At 37.0% G+C, this 23620-nt stretch overlaps 2 protein-coding genes and 1 long non-coding RNA gene across 3 annotated transcripts in view; all 3 read left to right on the top strand.

The window, feature by feature from the left end:
- LOC309493632 (hemicentin-1-like) overlaps positions 1-6862 on the top strand; it is an 82505-nt gene extending 75643 nt beyond the window's left edge. Inside the window, exons 28-29 of the mRNA XM_082162778.1 lie at positions 5065-5136; positions 6406-6862. Of these exons, the coding sequence (XP_082018904.1) occupies positions 5065-5136; positions 6406-6429 (96 nt within the window). The 3' untranslated portion in view covers positions 6430-6862. The remainder of the gene's footprint in view (positions 1-5064; positions 5137-6405) is intronic.
- A 2104-nt stretch (positions 6863-8966) lies between these two features.
- On the top strand, positions 8967-10007 carry LOC309495942. Its single transcript, XR_014204893.1, has 3 exons — positions 8967-9108; positions 9517-9585; positions 9829-10007. It is a non-coding gene; the product is annotated as an uncharacterized lncRNA (long non-coding RNA).
- Positions 10008-13428: 3421 nt separating this feature from the next.
- LOC309493849 (cadherin-7-like) lies at positions 13429-19160 on the top strand. Its single transcript, XM_082163118.1, has 8 exons — positions 13429-13893; positions 14048-14137; positions 14228-14317; positions 14832-14939; positions 18409-18522; positions 18608-18701; positions 18827-18939; positions 19048-19160. The coding sequence occupies exons 3-8, from the start codon at positions 14228-14230 to the stop codon at positions 19147-19149; spliced, it is 621 nt and encodes a 206-aa protein (XP_082019244.1). The 5' UTR covers positions 13429-13893; positions 14048-14137; the 3' UTR covers positions 19150-19160.
- The last annotated feature ends 4460 nt before the right edge of the window (positions 19161-23620 follow it).

The following is a 23620-nucleotide window of genomic DNA, read 5'->3' as shown; positions in this document are numbered from 1 at the left end:
TCAATGAAGTTTACTCCTTTTATATTGCAGGTTTTTTGCAGCCATGTATTAACCCTAAGCAGCCGTGAAAACCTGTTTGTTCCTCTTGCTGGGAGTGGTCCACTGATGAATGTTCCCACATAGCAACATTGTGTCGGCCCAGATCCGGCCCACATCTGGCACACATGGAAATATGATCTGGCCCACATGCAGCGTGGACTTACGGCACTTGGGTGGGCCGCTCCTGTTTGCCAGATCTGGGCCACAAGCAGGCCATAGCAATGCCACATGTCAGCCAAGAGCAAAGAAATAAACCAGAACTGGAGGATTAAACAACTCCACAAACAGCATTACCAGCTTCACTTATTACCAACCAGACTGACTTTATTTCTGTCAGACGTCTACAAAAGTTTTTATTGAGAATTAACAGAGGTTTAACTCTAATGTGTTTCATTTGAAGTCACCATTACAGTGAATAGTGTTTCCATTAGTTGGGCTCTTAACTCTTGTTATATCTATTGTCTTCTTTGGCTGTTGTGACAGTGTGTGTGTCAAACACATTAGCAGCAGCAAAGAAAGCTAAAGTGAAATGAGTTCAGGTGATGATGGTTACCTGTTGATGGTTTTATAATCATCATGAAATAACCTGTTTGACTGAGATAATTTGAATCTAACAATTGTGTTATACCATTAATATATTCTCATCACAAACCCTGTGTTACTGCAGCATGAGGTCCAGCAATATTATAACAATCAGTTAGAAGACTTTAACAAACATGAGCACGAATCATTACTGTTCGATGACACACACAGACATCAATAATCAACGTATGAATCTCAACAATGGTGAGAATCAAAAATATCTTGCTGCAATGCATGATGGGTACCATCATTGTACAAAACTCCCAGCATGCATTGCAACATGAATAAATTATGCAGCTAAATTGTCCTATTAATTTGTTTAATTCTAAATATGTGCTTTTATTTTTTTTGTTCATGTGCTGATTTTTGATATCTAAGTGTGTCACCGCGGATTTTTTTTCGTGCGCATGTTTGTTAAAGTCTTCTAACTGATTGTTATAATATTGCTGGACCTCATGCTGCAGTAACACAGGGTTTATGATGAGAATATATTAATGGTACAACACAATTGTGAGATTCAAATTATCTCAGTGAAACAGGTTATTTCATGATGATTATAAAACCATCAACAGGTAACCATCATCACCTGATCTCATTTCACTTTAGCTTTCTTTGCTGCTGCAAATGTGTTTGGCAAACACTCTGTCACAGGAGCCAAAGAAGACAATAGATATAATAAGAGTTAAGAGCCCAACTAATGGAAACACTATTCACTGTAATGGTGACTTTAAATGAAACACATTATAGTTAAACCTCTGTTAATTCTCAATAAAAACTTTTGTAGACGTCTGCCAGAAATAAAGTCAGTCTGGTTAGTAATAAGTGAAGCTGGTAATGCTGTTTGTGGAGTTGTTTAATCCTCCAGTTCTGGTTTATTTCTTTGCTCTTGGCTGACATGTGGCATTGCTATGGCCTGCTTTTGGCCCAGATCTGGCAAACAGGAGTGGCCCACCCAAGTGCCGTAAGTCCACGCGACATGTGGGCCAGATCATCTTTCCATGTGTGCCAGATGTGGGCCGGATCTGGGCCGACACAATGTTGCTATGTGGGTTTGAACTTTCAGTCTTTTAAGTGTTTCAAAAAGTTCATTGAAATCCTTCTTAAAGTCCCTGTAAAGTCAAAATTAAGTATGTGTTCTGAGTTTGTCACACCACAGAAAAATGTGTTATTAGCCACCCAGCCAAATTTGAATGAAAAAAAAAAGCCACCAAGTACATAAAATAAGCTATCAAAATCTTGAAAAAATGAGCAGGAGTCTCTGCTCTCAAACGCTGGGGGCGTGTCCGCTGGCTGCGCTGAAACCACGCCCACTCGCGGGAAAGCTACCGTGTACCGTCGCCACACTCAACTGTCTGTCACCGCTACAGCCGGAATGGATGCTCCTAGCAGCTTAATTGTTTTTACAAAGCCATACATGTTCGAGCCTGGACTACCTACTATAATTATAACATAAGCACACAAGGCAACTTGCACTCATTGGTGGGCACGCACTGCCAACGATGGCACCAGTTGTCGGCGCGACGGGAGGATGAAGGCCGAGGCGGGAGATAGTCGGCTCGGCCCCATTCACCAGTAACAGCGGACTATCAGTGAATCCCAGTTGTCTCCGACGAAAGTTTATAAAACTATCCCGTGTAAAATGATCACTACAGAGGCAGGTTTTGGCGGTGATCCTCAGCTCTGGTGGCTCTTCACAAAATTAATCCACCTCGTTGATGTGATACGTTAGTTTTTCGGAAATTTAAATAAGGACACTGATCTGTTTTGTACGTGATCGCATCCAGGTTATATGCATTTCCGTGATGAGGCATAGCTAGCTAGCAAACTGTAGGCTGTAGTAACCATAGATATCATATAAACTCGCGATCGGCAAACTGATGTGAATGTGGTCTATTTATATTGTTAGGGGAGGGGACAGCGTCAGGGGCTCCAGTGCGTCATCAAGTAGGGGCGTGTCCAGGAGCTCAGGGGCTCCAGTGCGTCATCGAGCCCCCGTTTTAGCCCCGCCCAAAAAATCCGTAACACAGCAATGGTGAAAAACTGTTTAACGGTCTAACTCCACAATTCAGTACTTCACAGTTCACAGTCTTTGTAATATATTTTAGCAAGACATTTCTAACATTTCTAATGTGTTTAGAATTTTTTTTTAGAATTGCCTTTACAGGGACTTTAAGGAGTTCTGACTGCTCTTTATGAATATCATTCTTCCCCACATGAATGATGAGTCGATTTGCAGTCTTATGTTTCATCAGAATGTTTCGAAGTTCCCTGTTTATATCAGAAGTTGTAGCTTGTGGAAGGCAGCATGTAGTTGTATCCCTGTTGCTAATGTTTCTGATTATGGAGTCCCCCACTATCAGAGTCCTGGGCTCGGCTGTGCTCTGAGCTGAGTGCCGCTATACTTGATTAGTTGGTGGAAGTAATGAATGAGCACATACAATTTTGAAAGAACAAAGTGTTTTTTTGGTAAGAATCAACTTAAAAAAATACACAGTGTAGCTTTAAAAACCCTATTTTCTGCAGAACTACTTCCTTCCGCCACAGATTCAAATCTCAAGTTGACAGTTTGAAAGTTGAGTCCAAGCCTCCGTTACTAATTCTAAAACATCACTTTAGAACTACACTGTTAACCCTTGCTGTAAAAAAGGCCAATTTCTGACAATATCATACCATTTTCCATTTAAACAGTAATATACTGTAGAAAACAAAGCTAGCCTACAGGAATATACTGTAAATGAACAGTGCTCAAAATCGACACTCAGAGGCTGTTTTCCCAATCACACCCTATACCCTCATTCACTATTCCCTACATTAGTTCACTAATATAGTCCCCTTGACAGAGTGAATGAAAAGAAGAGAGTGAATTGAGACACTGATGAACACCTGATAAGCAGAATCACTGAAGGACAGAGAAACAAGAACAGAAAAAAAGAGAAACACAAGAACTACAACTGACTTACAGCCACTGAGTGTGAAACCAGTTTACAAACCAGATTACGATTATTTCTTTCATACATGTACAAAAGTTCTAGTTGAGAATAAACAGTTATTTAGTTGTTGTTGTTTTATTGAATATAATAAAGGTAGTCACCATGATGGTGATCAGTATTTGCTTTCGTTGGGTTCTTGACTTTTTACTATAAAATTATATCTGGTTGTTTCAACAGTGAGTTTATGAATGTTAAAAAGTCAAGAACCCAACTAAAGCAAACACTGATCTCTATAAATGGTAACTTCAAACCAAACATTTTCAATTAAACAAATTAAACAAAATCTCTATAACAACTTATGTAGATGTATGACAGAAATAAAGTCATACTGGTTAATAATAAGTGTAATAAATGTGTAATGGCTGGAAGTCAGTTGTATTCTTGTGTTTCTCTATTTTCTGTTCGTGTGTTCCTCTTTCCTTCAGTCTCAATGTTACTTTTACTCTTTGTAGTGTGGATTTTCCTGTGGGGTTGAAAGGGTTAACAGTGTAAGATAAAAAGACACACCCACAAAATTTATTTTAACAGTAATAAACTGTAAGTTATAAAACAGGTATACCGGTATATAAAATTACAGTAAAATTTAGTTTTTTGGGGTCACCATTGTACTGAAGAGTAGAGCCTGTGCTTCAGTCCAGGAGAAGATCTAAATACATTGATGATTTGCTGCATGTTGCTTTAAATAACAGACGGTGTAATCTCTTTAAAATTCACGGTAACACTTTGTTCACATTATTAGTGCATTATGAATTTTTGTTAATACATTCAAAATGATGTTAGGTCAATTTAAAGCAGTTGGTTTCTGCAAGTGAAATTAGTTAACTCAAGTTTTAATTTAGTGCACGGTATTTTACAGTAACATACTGTGTAGATTACAGTAAATTACTGGCAACAGTGATGCCAGTATTTTACTGTAAAAAAAACCTGGTCAGGTCTTACAGTGTAGTAACAAAGGGATGTTGAGTCGCTTCATTGATGCTTTTTGTATTATGTAGAGTACAGTATTATGGTATTATGAGAAAGATCGACTAAACGAGTGTATTACCTGCATCTGATATAGCATTCATTCTTCAGGTCGATGTCCATAATATTATACATATTATATTATTTGTATAGAATAATATTTATTGAACAACAATTTTTTAATTAACAACAATAGCCATTATAAAACAATAAAAAAACTTCATTTCGTGACACAACTACAGTACTATTTATTAAAAATATGTTGGATTTAATCGACCGCCATTACAGTCACCGCGAGCGGAGTGATACAAACGGTGAAGCGGTTAAGAGTGATGTTACTGCGCAAATAGCGTACGGCTGGAAAAGTCTCTCAGCCAAACAAATTTGAGAACCAGAAAGAACCATTGTATACATATATAATGCTATACATTTTGCTTATATTGCCTCCTTCTATTTTTTTATGTAAGTCATTCTGTCTCTGTCCCTATAGCTCACTTATTACAATGAAGACACAACTCTTGAGCTCAAGTCCATGACCTCTGACCTGTACAACACATTCAAAGTAAGTGAGATGTCAAAGTCAGATACTCCATCACAGATGATCACATGACCGCACTGCAGCACGGAACAACTACAACTATTGTGTGCTGTGCGTTACTGTCATCATTACGACAGCAACATCTTCTATTACTACTTGGATACCACACTTTTCAATTAATTTAATTAAATCGAGTATATTTAGATTTATAATAGGTCGGGTTGTCACACAGCTAAATCCCCAATGTTAAATTATCACTGCTCAGTGCACATATGTGTCCAACTACAGGGTGTTAAAATTAACACTGAAGCAGTGTTGAAGTTAATGAGATAATTACGTGTTTAATTAAGTGATGATTGGCCATTATTGAAGACAGCTGATGTAAATAAGCAGAATCTCTGAAGACGATGCTGTCATGCACATGTGTATTACGTGTTCAGTCTATAGTGTTTCATCGCCATACTGGCCTGGCAGCAGAATACAGCGTTTATTGTCGTTTTCGTGGATCTGTGTGAATGAGGATTGTTTTGACAATGATGTCATCTACGCAGAAAACTTTTCTATTTTAAGCATTGTTGTCGTGTAAATGTACCCTTAATCTTTGAAGATCTCAGCAGAGGATTAAACAACTCCACAAACAGCATTACCAGCTTCACTTATTACCAACCAGACTGACTTTATTTCTGTCAGACGTCTACACAAGCTCTTATTGAGAATTAACTGAGGTTTAGGTGATGATGTTTTATTGGAAATAATAAATAATAAGTCTGTACAAAATCAGAGCATCTGATCTGGATCTTAATGTTGACAGTAAACATTTTGAGATTACTATTAACAATTCCCCACTTTTAATATACTACACTAAACGATAAGATAATCGCCTGATCAGTTCTGGTTTTAGCTTTTTTAGCAACAAATTATATGGTTTGTTAAACACTGTTTCATACACATATACATATACATATATATATTTAAGGTATATATGTCAAGAGCCCAACTAAAGCAAACACTGATCACCATAATGGTAACTTTAACCCAAACTATTATTTTCATCATTAACATCAACATCTAAACCTCTGTTAATTTTCAATAAGAGCTTCTGTAGACATCTAGCAGAACCTAACACTCTATAGTGTGGACACATATGTACACTGAGGGGTAATTTAACACTGGGGATTTTGTTGTGCACGACGAACAGGAATTGTAATTTGCAAATAAAGCTGCAAATTGGGGCATTTAGCTTCCTCATAATAATCTTCTGATATGTCTTTCTTCATCTTATTGTTTTTTCAGATCAACAAGAAGATACTGCAGTGAGAGGCGGAGCACAAATGAACCAATTCTGAGCGCTGTGGGCGGAGCTACACATGATTGACAGGGATCATGTATATATGTGTATATATTGTAAATTTATTTGGGGGAGTGTAATCTTGCATTAATATAGATATTCTTGTCTATTTTATGGTTTTTTTTTTTTTCACCCCAGTATTTTTGGTCATCAGTTTTTAGGCTAAAGCTATGAAATCAGAAATGTACTTCTTATCAGTATTGGAATGAGTTTCCTCTTCATGTTTTTATAACTAGGGCCATTGCTTCAATAAACTTGATTATTAACCTTATGCTGTTAAATGGTTAGTTTATCCAAAATGGAAAAGTCTTTCATTAATAACTCATCCTCATATTGTTCCAAACCTGTAAGACTTTCGTTGATCTTTGAAACACTAATAAATATATTTTTATTGAAATCTGAGAGATTTCTGTCCCTCCATTGACATATGCAATTGAAACTGAAACTGATGCTTCTAAAAGTTCATAAAGAGATCTTAAAGCTAATCCATATTATATATTATGGTTATGGATTATAATCTGGCGCTGTTGTACTGTGGCTCCCGTCACATCATCCAAGTGGAGGCTGCACACTGGTGGTGGTTGAGGAGAGATTTCATGATATGATTGTAAAGCACTTTGGGTGTATAGTAGTACATAAGAAAGCGCTATATAAATGCCTCATTCATTCATTCATTCATATGATTTGAGCTGTTTAGTCCAAATTTTCTGAAGAGACTCAATCACTTTATGATGAACAGATTTATTTTAGGCTTTTATTCACATACAAACATTGATCAGTGAACATAAACAGCATAGACATCCCAGTCAACAATTTGATCTCACAGTGATCTCACCATGAGCTCCCAGGATCCTCGTGATATGATCACAATCTGAGTTCACAGTGATCTAAAAGTGTAACCTCACAGCGCCCTCACTGTGTGCTCATACTATGGTCACAATGTGAGGTCAAAGTGCACAAAGACTAGACAAAAAAAAAAAAATGCTATGTTGGCTTTAATTAACTTTTTTATGTCAACAGCTTCCACGTACCGTTACGTTGGATTTATGTAACATTATTAATTTCAATTAACTTAAGTTAATTACATAAGGTTAATCCAATGCCGTTTAGTTGAATAAGGTTAACAGTTTTGGACCAAATTAAGACTGTTAACCTTATTCAACTAAACGGCATTGGATTAACCTTATGTAATTAACTTTAGTTAATTGAAATAAATAATGTTACATAAATCCAACGTAACTTAGTTACGTTGAGAATTTTTTAATAATTGAGAATTAACAGAGGTTTAACTCTAATGTGTTTCATTTGAAGTCACCATAACGGTAATTAGTGTTTCCATTAGTTGGACTCTTAACATTAAAAAAATCAGCATTTGAATCTAACAATTATGATCCTGGACCACAAAACCAGTCACATGGGTAATTTTTTTTTGAATTATTGATTTATACATCCTCTGAAAGCTGAATAAAAATGCTTGCCATTGATGTATGGCTTGTTTATAAATGACAATATTTGGCCGAGATATAACTATTTGAAAATCTGGAATCTGAGGGTGCAAAAAAAATCGAAACATTAAGAAAATCGTCTTTAAAGTTTTACAAATGTTGCGATTGTGCTGCATTCACTCAAAAAATAAATAAAATGTTTTCTATATTTATGGTAGGAAATTTATAAAATATCTTCATGGGACGTGATCTTTAGTTTATATCCCAATGATTTTTGGCATAAAAGAAAAATCAATAATTTTGACCCAAACAATTGGCTATCGCCACAAATATACCCGTGCAACTTAACTGGTTTTGTGATCCAGGGTCACAATTGTGTTGTGCCATTAATACAGTTATATTTCTAAATCCTGTGTTTATAAAGCTATCAAGATGTGCATACATGTTTAAAAATGCCCGTTTAAATGGGAATTTTTTTTATCTGATAAGAAAGCATGCACATAAACTACAATGGAAACACATTTACAAAATAAATTCCTCGATGCACATCAGAAAAGACGTGACTTTATGATAGGACCGCATAACTGGACTAACAGTCTTTTTTGCACAGCATCTGAAATGCCTGAGCTAAGTCTGTCGTCAAAGTGGTTCAGTATAATCACTTCCCTGAACTCTCTTACACGAAAAACAGCAGCATCCGCCTCCGAAAGCAAGAATTTTGTGCAAGTAATTTATGATACACGAAAATTGTTATATACAGCAGCTTCTCCTACTTTTCGCAAATGTTTTATGCGATATTTCAATTTTGTGCATAAGTTCAATTTGCAACTTTGGATGGAAACATAGCTATTAAAACCATTGAATGAGTAACAGAACAAGATTAAGTAAAGGTCAGTTACAAAGGTTTAAAATGTCAGATATCCATAAATGAACTCATAATCTGATACTCTTTCCAGTCACTCCGTCCCATTTGCTGTCAATCTTTCATTATCCTTTTCATTATCACCTTTGATACGTGCTTACAGCAGAGGCCATAACTGTTTATGGTATACAATAAATAACAGAGAATAAATAGTCATTCTCTTCATTGCCAGGCTTCAAAATACAAGCTGCACCGTCAGTGAATTATGGAAAAGATGGCCTTATTCTCTGTTTTAATTATTTTAGCTTGTCTGCATGTCCACAGTGTTAGGAGTGCTATTGGTAAGTCAAATTTATTCATTCTTTCTATCTATCTATCTATCTATCTATCTATCTATCTATCTATCTATCTATCTGTTTATTTATTTATTTAAAAACATGCGTTACAGGACAAAAGTCTTAAATGCTCATCAGGTTTTAGTTTTGATTATGTCAAGTTTACACTTCCTGTAAAGTGTAACACTGTTCAGTAACTTTGATTTGCTGCTGTGGAAACAGATTAAAGTAGAGATTTGAGAATGGCAGTTGAGCCACACCAAAAAGTTTCTGTAATTCAGACCAATTTATAAACTGAATGCTTAATTTATTTTGATTATTAATATATTTTATATAATAAAATTGTGTGTGTGCTAATAAATGTAATCCTTTAGCTGTTGGTAAAGTCCTGAAACTAGTGACTTGTTGTTTAAGGTTCCTCAGAGATAAACTGTGTGGGAGGTGGAAGTATCGAATTAGGAAGAGTCTCGGAGGAATATGAAGGTGAGATATGCCCACATTTATAATATAATATTATATAATTATTTGTTTATATTACTATGTTTAATATAAAATACTTTTTTATTTTTTTTTTTTTTTTTATTTGTTGTTAATATTTAGATAAAGGACTTGGTAGTTAAAGAGTATCACAAGTAATGCAAAATAATACTGGCATAATCTAGTATTTATGTTTTAGATTGTGTGTTAGAAAATGTATTTTAAATGTGTATTTGATCTGGTTTACAGGAGATGTAGAGATTATCACTAATATCGGACCCAATGATCGTCTGGTTCTGCAGCCATATTTGACTTCGAATGTTCTTACAATGTTAGAGCTGGTTTACTCTGCGGGAGACTCGAACGCTACTGTACGCACCATCAGACCACTGGATGCTGAAGAAATCAAGATGGTCTGTTCAACCCTCACTGATCCACTGTCGATAGATAGATAGATAGATAGATAGATAGATAGATAGATAGATAGATAGATAGATAGATAGATAGATAGATAGATAGATAGACAGATTCTAAAAAAAACACTGGGATAAAACAACCCAACTTGGGTTGTTTTCAACCCAAGGGCTGGGTAAATATAGGACAGAACATATGTTGGGTTAATTTTACCCAGCAAATTTGGTTTGCACAGTTAATTTATTAATTTATTAAGTTGGCTTGAGAAAGCCAACATATTGAAATCCTATTTAAACTTATTATTATTCTTCTGTGAAAAACTGTTGACTCAAACTCGCCCTAGAGCTTTAACTCTACATACTCCAAACTCGGCTCAGACACTCAAACTGATCTGAAGTTAGTTTCTATATCTTTTCAGACTGATCGGACTTACGGTTTTCCTACAAATGACGATCAAAACTCGGAAAAACTCCCATTGACTTAACATTGGGCATTCTAAAAAAATTCAAACTCACCAACCGACAAAAATATAAATCTAAATCCCTTGAAGACTAATTCAAACTGCCATTCTATATATATTAGCCAATGAAACTCATTTAAACTAATAAACTCTAATCTCATACACTTATAAACTAATTAACTTAAATTTAATAGCTAATTAACTAATAAACTCATGAATTCATAGACTTATGAACTCTTAAACTAAAAAATTAATAAACTCTGAACTCTAAACTCATTTAAACTTATAAACTCTAAACTCAAAAACTTGTACACTTATAAACTCATCAATTTATACACTTATAAACTCTAAACTCATAAACTCTGAGTGTGTGTGTGTGTGTGTGTGTGTCTGAGTGAGTGTGTGAGTGAGGTAGTCTGTTTGAGTGTGTGTGTGTGTGTGTGTGTGTGTGTGTATCTATCTATCTAACTTATTTATCTATCTATCTCTCTGTCATAAACTTCAAACTACTTTAAACTTTAAACCAATTTAAACTTCTTAAGTTTAAAGCTCCTAGCTCCCAAGCAACTCCATAGCAACCAAACTTGAGTATCCTAGCAACCGTTTTGCAAGACCTATATCTCTGTATCAGAACATCGTATAGAGATGAGGTTTGGCTCTTTTGACTCATGCTAGCAAACAGCACTTTCATCATGCTACACATGTTAGCAGTGAATAGCTACATGCTAATAGCGATTAGTTAAGTAAGAACTCTATAAAAACTCCATAGTAACCATCTGTGACAACTACCAACCACCTAGTAACACCATATCAACCGCTCTGAATACCATAGCAACCACCCAGAACACCCTAGCAACCACCTAGCAACCACCCAGAACACCCTAGCAACCACCCAAAAGACCCTAGCAACCAGCCAAAATATCCTAGCAACCACCCAGAACACCCTAGCAACCACCTAGCAACCACCCAAAACACCCTAGCAACCGCCTAGCAACCACCCAAAAGACCCTAGCAACCACCCAAAATACCCTAGCAACACCATAGCAACCACACAAAACATCCTAGTAACCACCCATAACACCCTAGCAACCGCCTATAACACCATAGCAACCACCCAAAACACCCTAGCAACCACCCAAAATACCCTAGCAACACCATAGCAACCACACAAAACATCCTAGTAACCACCCATAACACCCTAGCAACCGCCTAGCAACCACCCAGAACACCCTAGCAACCACCCAAAACACCCTAGCAACCACCCAAAATATCCTAGCAACCGCCTAGCAACCACCTAGAATACCCTAGCAACCACCCAAAACACCCTAGCAACCACCCAGAATACCCTAGCAAACGCCTAGCAACCACCCAAAAGACCCTAGCAACCACCCAGAATACCCTAGCAACACCATAGCAACCACACAAAACATCCTAGTAACCAGCCATAACACCCTAGCAACCGCCTAGCAACCACACAGAACACCCTAGCAACCACCCAAAACACCCTAGTAACCACCCAAAATACCCTAGCAACACCATAGCAACCACACAAAACATCCTAGTAACCACCCATAACACCCTAGCAACCGCCTAGCAACCACCCAGAACACCCTAGCAACCACCCAAAACACCCTAGCAACCACCCAAAATATCCTAGCAACCGCCTAGCAACCACCCAGAATACCCTAGCAACCACCCAAAACACCCTAGCAACCACCCAAAATACCCTAGCAACACCATAGCAACCACACAAAACATCCTAGCAACCACCCAAAACACCCTAGCAACCACCCAGAACCGCCTAGCAACCACCCAAAACACCCTAGCAAACCACCCAAAATATCCTAGCAACCGCCTAGCAACCACCCAGAATACCCTAGCAACCACCCAAAACACCCTAGCAACCGCCTAGCAACCACACAAAAGACCCTAGCAACCACCCAGAATACCATAGCAACCGCCTAGCAACCACCCAAAAGACCCTAGCAACCACCCAAAATACCCTAGCAACCGCCTAGCAACCACCCAAAAGACCCTAGCAACCACCCTAAATATCCTAGCAACCGCATAGCAACCACCCAGAATACCCTAGCAACCACCCAAAACACCCTAGCAACCACCCAGAACACCCTAGCAACCACCCAAAAGACCCTAGCAACCACCCAAAATATCCTAGCAACCACCTAGCAACCACCCAGAATACCATAGCAACCACCCAAAAGACCCTAGCAACCGCCTAGCAACCACCCAAAAGACCCTAGCAACCACCCAAAATACCCTAGCAACCACCCAGAATACCCTAGCAACCACCCAAAATACCCTAGCAACCGCCTAGCAACCACCCAAAAGACCCTAGCAACCACCCTAAATATCCTAGCAACCGCATAGCAACCACCCAGAATACCCTAGCAACCACCCAAAACACCCTAGCAACCACCCAGAACACCCTAGCAACCACCCAAAAGACCCTAGCAACCACCCAAAAGACCCTAGCAACCACCCAGAATACCCTAGCAACCACCCAAAACACCCTAGCAACCACCCAAAAGACCCTAGCAACCACCCAGGACACCCTAGCAACCACCTAGCAACCACCCAGAACACCCTAGCAACCTCCCAAAATACCCTAGCAACACCATAGCAACATACTAGCAACCGCCTAGCAAAAAACTTTCTGCTCCAAACTTTCTCAAGCCAACTTAAAGTTTGTCTCAACGAACTTTCGCATCTAGTTTGTACTATAATACTAGCTTATATATATATATATATATATATATATATATATATATATATATATATATATATTTTTTTTTTTTTTTCATACATGAATTAATGTCTATAGATTAACTTAAGTCCTCTAAAGGTTTTTAAAATACTCAGACCAACTACTGGCTTGCATAATAATTCCTTTATTTTCAATCATATTTTACAGTATAGTATATTTTATATAATTTTTAATACATATTGCCAACATTAACCAATACTAGTAAAAATCAAACATCTATAAGTATTTCAAGTGTAATCGACCAGTCTCTGTTGTCCAGTTTCCACTGTAACGATGCTGGATCTCGTGCCAGCACTTGTGTCGTGTTCAGCAGGGGAACTTCTAACTTCAGGCCGCCACCCTGTGTTTCACTCGTAGCCCAAATATGCAGCGACTGACTCTATAACCTGTCCATAAACAATCAGTGTATGTTCTGAGAACATATTTGAACATCATATTTATAGTCTGTATCTTTTAAAAACTACCCAGATACTGAAAAAAAAGAACCCAAAGAAATTACTCAAAAGGCCTAACCCAGGATGTGGGTAGAAAAAAATAACCCAAGATTTTTTAGAGTGTAGAATTGCATTGATTTTTTCATATAGTGTCTCTTTGTATGTTTTATTCCATCTAGTATTCATCTGCTTTGACTTATTTTGTCACCTGCTCCAGAGGGGTATGTTTATTTAAACAATAACATAATAAAATGCATACATAAATGTATTTTTTTATAAAAAAGTATTAATTTACATAAAATAAAAGCAAAGTATTATAGAAATAATGATTCAGCAAATAAACCATTTCTATAAAGTCTACATTTTCCATTTCAGCCAAAAAACGCCCGTACAGTATATGTTCTGGATGTCAATGACAACCCTCCAATCTTCCAGAGCAAAACATACAGCATCACACTGTCAGAGGTGTGTATAATGTCACATCTTTATACAGATGTAGTGTGTTTGGCCTCTGAGGGCCCTCACATCTCTAGTAAACCGTGTCTTTCATTCCAGATGACGGCTGTGGGTTCAAATGTGCTCAAGGTGACGGCTATTGATAAAGATGCGTCTAGTACCAACAATAGAGTAACGTATTCTATACTGGTGAGTCATGAACAATTCTTATATATTTTATATACACAATAAGCTTCCACAAAACTGCATTACTGTTGAATGCGAAAGTCCTACATAGACTAAATGAGTGAAACTGCAATTTGAATTGACAGTGTTCAAGCCTCAAATGTTGTATTGTACTTTACAGATGCTAGAGGGTTCTTGTCTGGGGAATTCTGTACTTTGATTATGAACAAAAAAAGAAAGTTTATTTCACAAAAAATAAATAAAATAATACCATTAAACTTTTACATCCTGATCCTTATTCTGTTACTCTTCATCTGATCACTCCTTCATATGACTTTCTGTAAATCCGTCAGACCAGATTTGAAACCAATAAAGCTGTCAATCTATTTAAACACTGAATATGTTTAATCTCAGAGCTGATGCATGCAATTTTTTTTAAGAAACAAAAGAAAATGAAATAATATTGTGTAAGCTCAGCTTGTATTAATGAATTTATGCATGTCCCCATTTTAATTCCTTCCTTACTTTCTGTTAACAGCCTCCAGTACCAGCTGATTTTGAAGTGTATTTTGACGGGAACATCAGGTTGACTAAACCTCTGAACTACAACAGTGTTCAACAGTATATCTTCACTGTGGAAGCTAAAGTAAAGACAAAACCCTCTGACATCATACCAGTCTTACGCCAGATAGCAAAAACCATTGAAATAATGTTAAATCAATATTGTTAACCACATTGAATCAACTTTAAATACGTTGTGGGAAGATGAAGCATGTCACCATTGTTGGGATTCATTTGCTGATTCTTGATGTCTGTGTTTGTCTGAAGATTTTTACAGCATAATCTAGTAATAACAATTAACCACTTTTTAGACAGTGATAAGATTAGTGACTTATGCTGAAATCTTTATCACCTGATCGTATTTGTTTCTGGCTTTCTTTGCAACAAATCATGTGTTTCAGTAAACACTGTTAGAGAAACTCACACAAAAGGGCAAGAGTCAAACTGCCTAATTAAAGGAAACAATGATCACCCTTAGGGATGGGTATTGGTTGGGTTTTATCCGATACCAGTACCTACTCTGTATTTTTCAAACGGTTCCGGTGCTTAAACAGTTCTTGAAACGGTACTTAAGAAAACTAAACCGCACACACTGTATCAAAAAAAAAATAATACCTCTGTGTGTGTGTGTGTGTGTGTGTGTGTGTCAGATTTTCTGAAAAAGATTTTCTGATTTCTGATTAAATGAATAATTGTGCCATTTAAAAGGCTACTGATGTAGCCGAAAACACTTGAGTTAAGATCAAAATTTTGTCTTCTCATATTATGACTTTTACAAAACAGAAATATCTGACACTGAGCAGAAATATTTAACACACATAGTATAGCCTCATATAAATATACTTCATACTTCATACTTGATATGCAAGATTTGTAGTTGGCATTAAAATACTAGACTTACCCGAAGAGGAACACTGGCAGCTGAACTTGAACTTTAGTCAAGAGTGTCAGAGGTTTTGGGTTCTAATCCGCATTCGTAGTTTTTTTATTTATTATTATTTTTTTCAAAACCGATTATGCTCATCAGTGGTTGTATATCAAGCAGGGACACTTTGTGTCAATTATATTTTGTGATTTCACCAGAACGAATAGATATGAGGCGCCGTCTAGAGCTTAAATCAAACTTAATTCATGCACATTTGAAACCCTTGCATACACATATACTAAGTAGTCACACATAAATGTATACTGCTGAATGCTCAAACTAATACATATGAAATGCACAATGTCACATCTAAAGTCGCTCACGCACACACACGCAAACTCTACACACACAAGACGCACGGAACTCTCCGCGCACATACTCATCTCAGACGCGAGCGCACACACACACACACACAAACTCTCCGCGCACATACTCTGAGACGCGAACACGCACACACAAACTCTCCGCGCACATACTCATATAGACGGCGCCTCATAAATAGATCGATCTCCGCAACGTATTGAAGCGCGCGTCCGAGTGAAGAAAGTGCGGTGTGCGCGAGCCACAAGAGAAAACACTGTATCCGCGCCACTAATCGCAGCGGCAACGAGCACTTTGATCACTTGATTAAAAAAACACATTTCAGCGCTAGATCGTCTCTTATTTAACAAACGAACTAAATGAATGCTCTGCTGGTTTACTGGAGATGTTTTATTATTGGATCATTCGTGCCGCGAGCTGTTTTATAGGGGGCGGTGAAAAACGTCAGGCACCGAAAGTTTTGTTCTTATTCGGTCTCGTTACTACCGTTTACGTCGGAACCGGTTCCCTATTGGAACCGGGTTTCGTTACCCAACCCTAATCTACGGTGGCCGAGAAGGGTCACAACACAAACAAACGCCACAACAACTACATATGCAGAAAACACCTCCAAATTCAGAAAACACATGCAAACGCCGCCATAACAACTACATATTCAGAAAACACCTCCAAATTCAGAAAACACATACAAACGCCACAACAACTACATATTCAGAAAACAACTTCGTCGATTTCACATCACGCACGCTGCAAATATTCACAGCACGAGCAAATAGGGAAACGAACTGCAAACTGCAAAGACACAAAGGAAATGTTTCCAGGGGGGCCATAATCAGTGACGGCTACAAGAGGTAAGTGTTTCTCTTTTATTATTACAGACTTGTCAATGTGCTCTGATACCGAAGTGGTTTTGTGTGTTTTCAACGCATTCTCATCCCCAAATCATCACTTTCAAACATTCTTCAATATCCAACGCACAAAGCACCCTTTAGCGTCCATATGAGACGCTTCGGTTATGGGTAGGTTTAGGCGTCATGTAACTGACGCTTTCGAAAGTTCGTCAATATCCAACGCACAAAGCACCCTTAGCGTCAATATGTGACGCTTCGGTTATGGGTAGGTTTAGGTCTGTGGTAGGATTATGCGTCTCATATGGACGCTAAAGGGTGCTTTGCGCGTCAGATATTGAAGAAATTTTGAAAGCGTCAGTATATGACGACTTGGGATGAGATAACGTATACGTATACGTCCCCATAACGTATTAGTCCACGCAGATAATTGTTAAACGTTCTGCCAACGTTGTTAGCTGGAAACTAGCTGGCTAGCTCGCTTCTGGTCACTAAATAGATGCATTACCGGTGTTTTTACATTGTTGTCCTGATATCTGAACTATTTTTTTTTTTTTTCAGATTGAAATGTTCTGTCCGTTTTGTGCTGCAAACCACTTCGGTATCAGAGCACATCGACAAGTCTGTCATAATAAAAGAGAAACACCAGAGAATGTCTAATAAAGCCGTACACAGGCTCTGGAAACCCTTGTAGCCGTCACTGATTATGGCCCCCCTGGAAACATTTCCGTTGTGTCTTTGTAGTTTGCAGTTCGTTTCCCTATTTGCTCGTGCTGTGAATATTTGCAGCATACGTGATGTGAAATCGACGAAGTTGTTTTCTGAATATGTTGTGGCGTTTGTATGTGTTTTCTGAATTTGGAGGTGTTTTTTGAATATGTAGTTGTTGTGGTGTTTGCATGTGTTTTCTGAATTTGGATGTGTTTTCTGAATATGTAGTTGTTGTGGTTTTTGTTTGTGTTGTGACCCTTCTAGGCCACCGTACTAATCACCGTAATGGTTACCAAAATTTCAATAAAACATCAACATTGAAACCTCTGTTAATTCTCAATAAAAACTGTAGACATCTGACAGAAATTAAGTCAGTCTGGTTTGTAATAAGTGAAGCTGGTAATGCTGTTTGTGGAGTTGTTTAATCCTCCTCTGCTGAGATCTTCACAGATTTAATGTCTTCTTTTTTCTTCAGTTGATTTCATCTTAGGCTGTGACTGAAGTCAGTTGTAGTTCTTGTGTTTCTCTTTACTTCAGTGATTCTGCTTGTTAACAGCAGGTGTTCATCACTAATGCTCGACCATCACTTAATTATATACAGTATATATAGACTGAGTTGAGAAACTCATTTAATTGGGTTAAACAAAAAACACTTTCGCACATTTGGGAAGGTGCTCTACCAATCCACTAGTTAGGCTATTAGGATTATTTTTAACCCAAAATGTGTAAGTGAGTTTGTTTTCTTGCAGGATGCAGGAGGACTCAGTGACACAACAACAGTTACAATAACAATTGAAGATTTTGACAACCTAAACCCTTACTTTGATCACTGTCTCTACAAGGCATTCATTGAGGAAAAACAGGTAAATGACGTCAAGACAAGATTGATGCTTTAAACGCATGTCTGAGCACACACAGCCATAAAACCCTCTTTCTGTCCATGCACAGGTAGGACACTTCTCAGACATCACTCCTAAGGCCATAAAAGCTCAAGATGGAGACACAGGCATCAACGAGCCTGTAGTTTACAGCATAACATCAGGTACCTTCAACGACACACTTACATGACATACGTCCTAATCCAAACAATAAATAATAATGAAATGCACTCACAATCTGGTAAGTTTCTGATAATAACAAAGCATACTATTGTCATTTTTGTTCCAGTCATTCCAAGTGAATTTCAGAACAGCTTTGAAATTGACCGAAACAGTGGGGTCATCTCTGTGACGACAGCTCTAGGCAGAGAGGGAATGGAGAAGATTGTTGTTTTCGTTCAGGTAGCAGAAGTCTTTCATGAAAACCATTAGGCTGATCGTATGAATCTGAAGGGATCTCAGTACTTTGTTTGTATATACTTTCTAAAAAGTGTTTCCTTGTTAAAACAGGCAACTCAGCAGGATGATGCCAGTAAGACAGCTGATGCTGTGGTCCTCGTCACCATTGTGGATGTGAAAGACAACCTGCTGGAATTTGACCAGGAGGGCTAAGATATTATATATATATCTTATAATTAAGATATAATAGACAAATAAAATGTGTAAGCATTTACCGATTACCACCAATTTTTGTATTTTTACATTTAGCATCTTTGCATTTTTCAATGTCAAAAGTGTTGTAATTATCAGTTCATTTAATTTTGAAGCAGATTTCTATACATGACAGCAGTAATTCAAGTTGTGAAAGACAGCCTGCCGGAATTTGACCAGGGGGTCGGTTCTTCGCACCTGGCTTAATACATGAGATTACTTGACAGATGACAGATGTTTTATGGCTAATTTGGTTCTTCAAACAAGTTGGCGGATTTTATTCAAATATCTGGATTAAGTTGTCTGAGATTACTATATATATCTATACTAGAAACCATGATCAGTAATGCAGTGATTGGCTGGCAGCCAGACAGCAACGTAATAAGATCATATAATTAAGATCAAGTTATAATAGACAAATAAAATGTGTAACCATTTACCGATTACCACCATTTTTTGTATTTTTACATTTAGCATCTTTGCATTTTTCAATGTCAAAAGTGTTGTAATCAGTTCATTTAATTTTGAAGCGGATTTTCTATACATGACAGCATTAATTCAAGTTTCTAAATCCCTTAACACATAGCTGTGTATAAATTTAATTGATTGTGCATAATAAAAGTATTTGGAGATTTGAGAAACTCTCTGATTCTCTGATTGAAGCCGAGTCTGCTTCTCCTGCTATGCATAAAAGCTTAAAGTTCAAATTAATGCACAGCTCAGACAAACTATATGTCAAGTGTGCTCGACTGCAATAAAATGAGGAGATAATTATTCCTTCACAAATAAATATGTCACTTGGTTTTGGTTTATGTGTTATGTTCTTGTTTTCATGTCTTTTATTGTGTAATTCTCACAGTCTTGCTTCCTGTTTGTCATGTGATTCCCTTGCCCTCATGTATCTTGCCATGTGCTTGTCTTGTGAATGTGCCATGTTCTGATTGGTTGTTTTAAGGCGGGCATACACTGTGCGATGTCTGTGCGATTTCAGCAAGGTACCTACTCACACTGAACGAGTAGATCGCATGCGATGTAAAGCCAAAGCTCAGGATTTATGTGCTCACACTGTACGGTGACTTGACTGCTGCGACTTGACTGTTCACACTATACGTGTGAAATATGCGCGAATCAGCGCGATAAATCCTCGTGCCGGGTTGCGCCTATGGATGACATCATGTATCCAATCCAGAGATATTGTCAAAACAAGCATCAGCTATCAATATCAAGAAGATTTAGCATTTCCAATTTATATATTAAATTATTAGTAGGCTAGTATTATTGTATTATTATTATTATTATTAGGGAAGGCCTAGGGAAAACACGGTTTGTCGAACCATTCGCAAGGTGGTCCTCGCTCTGCAGGAGTACATGAATAGTTTCATTAGTGTTCCCCGGACATTTATCGACCATGTCCATAAAAGAGGGCTTTTATAAAATTGCCGGTAAGATATATTGATAGGGTGACATCACATGAACACATTTTTTTCTTTCTTTTTTTCCAAAAAGCAAATTTCACAAATGTACTATACAATATAATACATGTTAAGAATTATTTTAAATCTTTTTTATTATTATTCTGTTAATCTTATGATAGGATTCCCTAGAGTCATTGCAACATGTATGCAGTCTATTGCTCCAATCTCCACTGCTCTAGGGGAACATGAGGCAGATTATGTTAATAGGAAGTCCTATCACTGCCTTAATGTTCAGGTAGAGATGATGTGAATATGTGAGATGATTATTTTCTGTGAGATGAATCTTTAAATTAATAGAAACATTAACAGATATAACAATGATCTACTCAACATTTCATCTGCAGACGACTTGTGGTCATGAACGTATGATCACAAGTTTGGATGCCAAATGGCCTGGCTCCAGTGCTTGTCTCACAAATTTTCTGTGAGTCTGTGTTGTGTCCAGTGTTGGGGAAGTTACTTTTAAAAAGTAGTGTTTGCTCGTTACTCGTTACTTTAAAAAAAAAAAGTAATCCGTTACTTTACTTAGTTACCCCGTTTGGAAAGTAACTTTTTACGTTACTTGTTACTTTTATGTTGCTTGACTTTGGGCAGAACCCAATATCTGTTCCTAAATATGTAGACATAAAGTTATACAATGGAGGACATAACAGGTAATTATTTTGTGCTCTTTATTATAAAAAATAGTATCAATTTCAAAAGAAAAAAAGTCCTTCTCATTGGCGCTGCTGTGTGCGGCAACTTTTATTCTCAGCCGGCTCTGCATCATGGGGTAGAGTTCGACACTCCGCGATGAGCCGCGTGCTCGCGCCACTTCTCTCCGCTCCGCTTCCCCTATCCACCGAACTTTAAATTTCGGCAACAGCCAATAAAGCTTCCCTGCTCTCTAACACCGGTGCGAATCGCGTCTTGATAGCATAGGACAAAATGATAAGACATAAGCTTCGTTTTCAGACATACGACTCACTCTATCAAGGGAGTAGGAGAAAAAAAAAGAGATTTTGAGAGAAAAAATATATATTTTGTTTAAAAGTACACATATTCAAGCTTTCTATATATTTCTCAGGTCTGTGAGACAAGTAGCTTATGAGTTTTTGGTTCATTTACAGTATGGAGAGGAGCTCCAGTTCACGCGCTGGTGCCGTCATGATTATTTTGCATGCCATATTTACTTATTTATTAAATTCAGGCAATTAATTGGTTGGTAAAACATTGATTAAAATTAAGATACAATTAATACAAAACGAAATTCGTTTTAAAGAAAGTCTTTCTACAAAAACAAACTTAATAAAGTGGTCTAAATCATGTCTGCACTGTAAAAACAAACCTATAGAATCTACTCAATAAAAGTGAGGTAACAATTTGCACTCATTTTGTTTGGGTAGATTTCATCCTATATTTCTGAGTAAGGAGTACCTGACTTTAACAGCTATGATATACTAAACGAAATTAGGTAAAATCTGCCTAATATTTCTCAATACATTACACAGCTAATTACTTATAAAAATTGAGTAATAATTACTCTATTATTAGCAGAAAACAGTTAATCTACTTAATTATTATTAATAATAATAAGTAAATAGAAATAATTAAACATTACTTATTCAGATATGGTTAAATTTACCTAAAAATGGCCAGACATGGGACACAGTAATTTATTGGTCAAATTACTCTTTATTGACCAAATACTATGGATAAAAACATTTCATTTAAAAAAACAACAACATTAATTAAAGGTATAGTTCATCCAAAATGAAAATTATGTAATCATTTACTCAACCTTATGTTGTTCCAAACCTGTATGAGTTTCTTTGTTCTATTGAACACAAAAGAAGATATTTTGAACAATGTTGGCAACCAAACAGTGATGGTAGTCATTGACTTCCATAGTAGGAAAAAAAATATGTAAGTCAATGACTACCATCAACTGTTTCATTACCAACATTGTTCAAAATATCTTCTGTTGTGTTCAATAGAACAAAGAAACTCATACAGGTTTGGAACAACATAAGGGTGAGTGAATGATTACATAATTTTCATTTTGGATGAACTATACCAAATATATATAATGCATAAAGGTACAACATTTCATTTCAAAAGACATAACAAATCACTAACAACTTCTTAAAACTTCTAATTAAAAAATAAACTGGTTTCCATGGGATGAAACAGTCTTTGCCAGTACAACAGCTAATTTCATTCAATTCAATTGACACAACAAATAATTTACAACTTCTTAAAACTAATACAAAAAACAAAAAGGGGAGACTCTCTGAGACTCTTATTAATCATCGTCTTCAATATCATGCACAAAAAGAACCTCACTTGTCTTCACACATCCTCACTCCCCCACTTTAACAGCAGACACGAACTGCAGCCTTGAGTCTGTAAACTTTGTTTGAACCACTGCAGAGGGAACGCAAGGCCACACCTTAAAAGTGAAACCGAAAATTGGGAAAAATTGAATTCCCCCCAAAAAGAGGAATGATGCCTAAATCACTAACAACTTTAAACTTCTAATTATAAACAGGTCTCCATGGGATGAAACAGTCTGTGTCAGTACAACAGCTCATTCCATTAATTTGCACTTGAGGCTTTGAACCTTTTTGAGTGGTTTTGCTGCATCAAGTTCCAAAAAAAGTTTTTGAAACACGTCAAAAGTGTATTTAAGGGTTTTGGGGTACTCCAGGTTGAGGGCATACATCAGCCCCATCAACAGAATGCATGCTGTGGTTTTGTTTCCACATCCAGTCAGTACTTTGTTGCCCTCTATAACAACCCACACATCTGATGGGACCTCCTCGGCTGTGGGATTATGAATCACCAAAACTTTCATTATTTGGTTTGTGTGGCCCTCAAGTTCGTCCTCCTGTTAAAAAGAAAAGAAAAAGCGAATCATTTTTTCAAGTTAGTTTAAGCATATTAACAACATGTTGTTCCAAAACAGTTTTCTTTTT

Source organism: Leuciscus leuciscus (assembly GCF_965113295.1).
Source record: "Leuciscus leuciscus genome assembly, chromosome: 3".
NCBI classification, from domain to species: Eukaryota; Metazoa; Chordata; class Actinopteri; order Cypriniformes; family Leuciscidae; genus Leuciscus; species Leuciscus leuciscus.
This window is presented reverse-complemented; position numbering and strand designations above follow the sequence as displayed.